At 35.1% G+C, this 7,095-nt stretch overlaps 1 protein-coding gene across 1 annotated transcript; it reads left to right on the top strand.

Moving 5' to 3' along the window:
• Window positions 1–1,969: 1,969 nt before the first annotated feature.
• On the top strand, window positions 1,970–6,433 carry LOC131639613 (senescence-associated protein AAF, chlorolplastic-like). Its single transcript, XM_058910095.1, has 13 exons — window positions 1,970–2,197; window positions 2,829–3,215; window positions 3,343–3,441; window positions 3,556–3,629; window positions 3,850–3,926; window positions 4,031–4,102; window positions 4,404–4,472; window positions 4,579–4,625; window positions 4,972–5,101; window positions 5,198–5,266; window positions 5,361–5,464; window positions 5,561–5,636; window positions 5,898–6,433. The coding sequence occupies exons 2-13, from the start codon at window positions 2,890–2,892 to the stop codon at window positions 6,033–6,035; spliced, it is 1,281 nt and encodes a 426-aa protein (XP_058766078.1). The 5' UTR covers window positions 1,970–2,197; window positions 2,829–2,889; the 3' UTR covers window positions 6,036–6,433.
• The last annotated feature ends 662 nt before the right edge of the window (window positions 6,434–7,095 follow it).

The following is a 7,095-nucleotide window of genomic DNA, read 5'->3' as shown; positions in this document are numbered from 1 at the left end:
AGTGGAAAACCATTGTAATCCGTGCGATTAGTGGATTAAATCCTCAGTTGAGGTAAATCATCTCTGCGGGGGTGGACTGGAGTAGTTTAGTTAACAACGAACCAGGATAAAAATAACTGTGCAATTTATTTTTATCTGTCAAGTTTTTATAGCTACACTTATTCAAACCCCCCCTTTCTAAGTGTTTTTCTATCCTTCACTAGGGACTTCTTGCAAATGTACCAAAGGTTTGGAGTAAGTTGATCCTTATAGTTGATTACAAAGACTTTAAGGTTAGCATAATTCCAAAGATCCAAAGGAAAGTTCACCATATTCATCCATGTTTATGCAATAAAATAAAAGTCAAACTTATGTGTTTTAATGATATTTTGAGATCCAATTTTGCGGGGGATTGGCTAGACCCTTATAATCCTAATATAAACACTTCATAAGGTAAGTTCGTTTGCACCAACTTCAGATCTGGTTGGATAAACTTCCCTAATTTGGATCTTTTCCCCTATTTTTTGATGTGATTTAGAAAGAACCATTTGAAATTGATGCAAGTTTGCTTCTAAATAGTCTTATTCTTCTTCTAAGATATCATCTTTGTATTTAAAATATTCCATGTTGGCCCATGAATCTTTTAGGAAGGCTTCATTTTTACTTTGAATGTCTTTTATGATATCATTAGTAACATTAAGTTGTGTTACATAAAAAACTCCCAATCATAAGAGTTTATGCTTCCTATTATGCTAACTCTCATTTTTATCTTGATATTTAAAATCCCCTTATCTAAAATCCCTTTTTCTTGTATCCATGTCTTTTCTTGCTCTCCTTCTACAACTGTTGTCTGAGTGGTCAATAACATTATATAAGTGACATAACTCTTGATGTTTTTCGTATTCAATATCCACATAGAATGCATAACCAATTCTTTCAACCAAGATTTTATATCTTAGTTCCTTGAGAAGGTCAATATCCACTTGGACTCTTACATAGTGCTTAAAAGTTCGATCAAAATGTGACCTATTTGAAGTGGAGTTTATCCATATTGGTGTGCCAATACTGCTAGCAATGTCGAATACAATTTTGGGCCTCTAATATATTGTTGGGAGAGCTCGTATATCCTCCCCCAAACCTGAGCGGATGTTTGATTGAAATTGTTTGGAATGAAGTCTATTGTCCAAGAGAATAACTTCAACACTCCTAAATTTAAGTTCTAAGAGATCATTGCCCTAACGTTGCGAACATATTTTAAACTTGAAAATGAGAAATTAAAGAATCATTTCATGAGAGGTGATACCATATTTCCCAAGGGAGTGTCACATTGTTGTTAGTTTACTACATAAACTTAAAACTGTAAAAAGTGAATAACCTTTGGGCCAAAAGATTCTTTCACGGAGGTTGTGTTTGCCAGAATCCTCACCTACTAGGCACTCATTTTCAGGAATAGAGATTGAGAGCATGCCTCCTTTTAACACAAAGGACTAGAAGTTGACTTGTTGGAATGTTACACGCATTACGAAAAAGCTTCTACGAAGGACCTGTTTGTTTTGGCCGTGAATGGCACCTTTGTAGTCAGGGTGGTAGGGTGGTATATTTAGTTTGTGGAAACACGTTGTGAGTTCGAGAGATATCCATTGCAAGGATGATGGAGAAGAATTATCTAAGTCAATAGTGTTTCAAGAACGATAGAATCGCCTTCATGGTGACTTATTGCTTAAAAACTCATTAAAAAAAATAATGAATAAGGAGAGAAAAACATAAAATAAAAATCTAAACTCACTCTGAAACACCTTATCCAAATCAAATACATTAAATTGTTAAGCTTGTTTTTTTCAAAAACAAAATCAGTCATTTTTATTTATTAATAAAACTAAATTAAAAATCACACATTTTCATAGGACCACAACTAGAGTAGATAAAAACATTGTCTGTCTCAAACAAAAACTGACGTGGATTTTCATTCCACTCTCTTCAGTTTCACTCCACTCCACATTTTTGGTCTCTATCCCATTATGCCCCCCGTTGCTCTCTTTTGTGTTTTTCTTCCTTGTTGTCCTTCTAATGGTCCACACCTTCACCTTGTGGTTCTCAATTCCTTTCGACTTTTCTTCTCCTTTCTTTCAATCTCTTCACCCTCAAAATCATCACTCATATAAACATATTTTTACTCCACAACTTCAAAAAACTAATAAACTACGCTTCTCTTCCACAGGTCAGTTAAGACAATGTTTCACCATTTTATCTTAAGTGATTATTTGGTTGGATTTAGTTTCCTAATCATAGTTTTGTATTTCTTAACTTTAGTTTATTGTATGATGAATCTGTACTCCTGTAGTTTAGTTATCTACTTCAAATTTTTAGATCTTTCTAGTTATACTTGAATTGATGATGTTCAGTTTCAGTTTCTAGTTATTTGGTTGGATCTTGAAAAGAAGGTTACACACAATTAAGTTTTTATATGTGTTTTGAGAATTTGAGTTATCTTCTCTAATTTAGTGTTTATGCATCTAATAATGGAAATTATTATCAGCTAACTAACCTAGGGTACTTCTACCTATGCCTGTTGTTCAATGGAAATTGTGTTCGATAAGTATTCATAGATTGTAAAACCATTGAAGCACGGACATGGACACTAAAAACATGACATTGACACGTGGCACCGATAATAATTTTAAAAACTGAATAAATTAAACATAATCACAAGTGTTTTGGTGTTGGTTTCGGACTCTGACACTTGCACAAACACACATTTTTCAGAGGTGTCAGTGCTAGATAGTGTAAAATTCACCATACCAAAGTAGATTCTATGTCTCCATTCTCTTATTATTGTTTTACTTTTACAGAATAGAGATATTTCAAATGCCATGAAAGATAGGTGTATTTCATTCTTTCATTGATCTTCTGATGGCGATTGCAACAAACAAAGTTTCAAGCGGTCCTATCTTGACTAATCGGACAACACTTTGTAGAACAAATAGAAAACATTATTTTCCCTCATCAGCAAGGATCGACCGGATTCAGTTTTCAAGAGTTAGACTTGAACACGGACATCTGAACAATGGATTTTTCCTCAATGAGAGATCAACCTTGTCCAATGACTGGTCTGTTAATGGAAAACCAATAGGTTTAATCTCCAAGACTTCTATTGTCTCATGTAAATCAACAGGTGCAAATAATACTGAAGAGAAAGAATGTGTTACGACTTATGATGATGTTCCTGATTTAACTAGGTAAGAAAATTAAGATATCAATGATAATCTAGTTACCATTTAACTTTTGACGATGGCCTGTAATTTTATCACAAAAGAAAATTGGAAGATTCAAACTTACTTATTAGAGATCCTTTCACATGTACAGAAGAAACGCCGAAGATGGGAAAAATGACCGCGCTAATTCTGCTCGTGGCTTGGCTGAAGCTTATAAATTTGCCTGTAACGATGCAAGGTTTCTGTCGCGGTAATTCCAGCAACCTGATTCTGATTATATCCTAACAATACTGTTCCTGTTTGAGTCCGCCAACAAAATACTATTTATGTTTGAAATTTACTTCCACTATTTCTGTTTCTTCAGGGGCATAATGAGGATGGATGCGCGTGCACGCCAGGATGTTGCTTTTCTAGGGACAGAATTTCTCAAGCTTGATGGTTAGCTCATTTACCTTGTTTAAATAATGTGTAATATTATATTACTTTAATTACTTTGCATCACTAATTTCATCCATTGAAATAACTATGTGTATGTGTCAATACTTCATAGAACGTAATACAATTGTAATATCAATAAACACGGTGTTGTTCTATCTTTTGATCTAGTTCCTATCACAACCTTATATGGTCAACTTACATTCTCCTTTATGCTGCATAGCTCGGGCAAGAAAGGATACTGAGAAAATCGACCGTGGTGTGAAGGAAAAAGCTAAGCGCCTTAATCGTATTGCTACTGTATGTATCGTCTCAAATCTTCAATCTTACTGGTTTAACATGAAAGAGTACTTTTTCAATAGTATAATGCTTTTATCTTTGTTTATATTTTATATGCTCTGCAGATCTTGAAGGATATAGCTCAATCCAGATTGAAAAGTGCTGCCGATGAGCACTGGAGTGATGGGGCCTTAGAGGTAAATCTGTTAATCTCTAATTTATCAGTTTTGATTTGCAACTGATACTCTTGGTTGGTTTGATATGTAATTAGTGTTGATACAATTTGCGTCGTGTGATACTTGTGTACTCATTATTTGTTGGAGGTGTGCCTGGTGTGCCCGACACGACAACCAAACATGTGATTATATTCAATTAATTCATTATCTAAATTTATTACCTGTGTCATCGTGTGAGTGTATGTGCTTCATAGTTTATAATTCAAATGAATGGCCGGAAAATACAAGACTCCTTTTGATAAAATCTTTATTATACTTTCAGGCTGATTTACGCCTTGCTGACTTCCGTGCCAAGCAACGTGCCATGGAAGATGCCCTTATGTCCTTGGAGGTGATATTTTAGGCTCTTCATGTGTTTACTTTGGAACTTTCTATTTCATAAAAACAAAAGTTTTTGCTCCAAATAAATAGTTTGTTCTATTACATAAATATTGCAGTTGATCAAAAACATCCATGACATGATGGTGAGCAAGACGTATAACTTGTAAGTCAAGTAACTTTGAATGCCTTCTTATACTTACATGCATACATATAATGAATTCTATAATGTTTCATATGATGCTTCTTGGATATTACTGATAAGTGGGCTTCCTGGAGGGCGCAGCCCCTGTAGTACGGTTCAGGGGTAATTTGATATACTAGACCGTAGTATTTAAACACAAGTTGTACTCTGTAACTTGATCCATAGAAAGGTATGGAAGCTACTCCCCAGTTGGAGACGTAGACACAATTGGCTGCACTCCGCGATAAAATGCCGTGTGTTACTTTGTGTTTTTCGTATCTGTTTTCTCTTGAACCTCGGTTGCTCTGCTAACAATGTTTTGGTGCAGTCCTATTTTCAGAAATAAGGGCTCTCTTTCAGAAAATAATGTCGGAGGCCGGATCATGCTTGAAAAGAACGGAAAAACGACAAATTCCTTTCTCGGGGATGTGACAGCAGAACGTATTAATGCTCTTCAGGTCTTTATTCTTCTTCATTTTCTTTCTGCATTCTGTTTCTATACGAAACATTCCCTACTTAAGTATGGATTCCAAAACATATCAATCATCATATAGGAAGCTTACTGGAGTATGGCGTCAGCACTTTCTGAAGCAGATGGAATTGATTACACTGATCCTGAAGAGGTTAGATTCACTATAAAGTTTTATTTTTTTATGATAGATACTCGTTTTCACTATTTAAGTATTGATATTGAATACGCGTTTCCACTGGGAGCAGCTTGAGCTGCTTATCACAACTCTTATAGACCTTGATGCAATGGATGGTAAACAAAGTGTATCTTTGTTGGCAGAGTGTTCTAGCTCCCCTGATGTCGGTACTAGGTAAGCTTCCATTGATGTTTGATCTTTGAGCAATCATGAATGCAAAGACCGTTGTTTATATTCATCTTTCCTCCATGTGTGCATGTAAACTTCTAGACGAGCTTTAGCCAAGGCACTGGCATCGGCACCATCTATGTGGACTCTCGGAAATGCAGGGATGGGGGCATTACAGGTGGGTGATTTGTCATTTTTTCTTAAAAATAAACATCAGCCTGTTTGCGTTTTGACTATTTAGGAGGTCTTATGAAAACAACTTCCGACATGTTCATCAGTTGTTTTCATCTTAGTTCTGCAAAACTTTCAAGATAGCTTATGAAAACAACTTATTACTTATGCAGACAGTTATGTTATGAACGCTTAATTAGTTTGTTTAACAAAACAGTTTCATGTTTTCCGTTGAGCTAATTTGATGCATTTGATTTATGTTGCGCAGAGGCTGGCAGAGGATAGTAACCCAGCCATTGCAGCTGCAGCCTCAAAAGCTATTCATGAACTAAAAAAGCAATGGGAAATAGAAGAAGGGGATAGTTGGAGGTTTATGATGGATGAAAGCACCAAAGAAGAAAAATGAAAGCTCAGAATCTAATATTTAAGATACCAATTAAAAATTGTATAGCATGAATGCTTCCCTAGGATTCTAACTAGTGTAGGATTAATCCGGATTTGGATTCCATTTCCATAGTAAACAATCTCGGCCGGTGATATGAGATTGAATGGTTTAGATTACACAATAACAAACTCAATTTAGACGATCACAACTATTAATTTAAAATCGGACAATTGAGATTGAAAACTGTGTTATGCAGTACTGCACCAAATCCAAATCCGGATTAAACCATATGATCACCATGGAAAATGTGCATGTGTAAGATGCCAATATGCTAGTTATATGCATTACAAATTGTAGAGCTTTCCTGAGATGCATATTTGTAACTATCTACTTTATTGTATGAAGAACTTTCCTGCAAATGGTTTGTTTAGACTTTTTCTTTGCCATTAAAATGCATTAAATCATTTAACATCGGTTCCACGTGCCAAGAAAATTGTTGATTTTTTGGGGTATAAACTAGATATTTTCTGTGCAATTGCTGAGTTTGAATTCAAGACATCTTTACCATGTCATTGTTGATTATAAACTGACTGCTAGTATAATATCTATGTGAGATATTGGATCGAACTCTAGTATGGCCGAAGGGTAGCTTCTTGGTTCGACAGGGTTAAGCATGATGTCGAAGGTTGTTCACATGCTTGTGTCGAAGATGCTAGGGTTGTTAGCATGTTAAATTATGTTTTAGTGTTTAAACCCTAATTTGTTAAGTTAGCTTGTTTATTAAGTTGGCTTGTGTAATGGGCCTTGTGAAAAAAGTCCATTAGTTAGTATGTTAAGTTTTATTATAAATAGCATACTAGTCTCTCATCATTGCTAAGCTGCAAATCCTAATTTAGGGTGAGAGAGGTTATTTGTTATTCTTGTAAACTTGTAATCTTGTTTTAAGAGAAAGTAAAAGAATAGCAGTTATAACCAATTCTTGTGTTCTTATTTTCTCCCCTATAATTCCCTATTATACTTTGTTATTGGTATCGTTTTTCACAACAAATTGGTGCGGTGAGCGTGGAGAAGATGCCGTCAA

The sequence above is a fragment of the Vicia villosa genome, unplaced genomic scaffold (assembly GCF_029867415.1).
Source record: "Vicia villosa cultivar HV-30 ecotype Madison, WI unplaced genomic scaffold, Vvil1.0 ctg.002711F_1_1, whole genome shotgun sequence".
Lineage (NCBI taxonomy): Eukaryota > Viridiplantae > Streptophyta > Magnoliopsida > Fabales > Fabaceae > Vicia > Vicia villosa.
The sequence above is the reverse complement of the archived record's forward strand: the minus strand, read 5'-3'. Positions and strand labels throughout refer to the sequence as shown.

Excerpts from the sequence above, each read along its gene's own strand:
- LOC131639613 (XM_058910095.1), top strand. The coding sequence starts at position 2,890 with ATGGCGATTGCAACAAACAAAGTTTCAAGCGGTCCTATCTTGACTAAT. Across the intron at positions 4,103-4,403 it reads GGAGTGATGGGGCCTTAGAG|GCTGATTTACGCCTTGCTGA; the intron begins GTAAATCTGTTA and ends TTATACTTTCAG. Across the intron at positions 4,626-4,971 it reads GTGAGCAAGACGTATAACTT|TCCTATTTTCAGAAATAAGG; the intron begins GTAAGTCAAGTA and ends GTTTTGGTGCAG.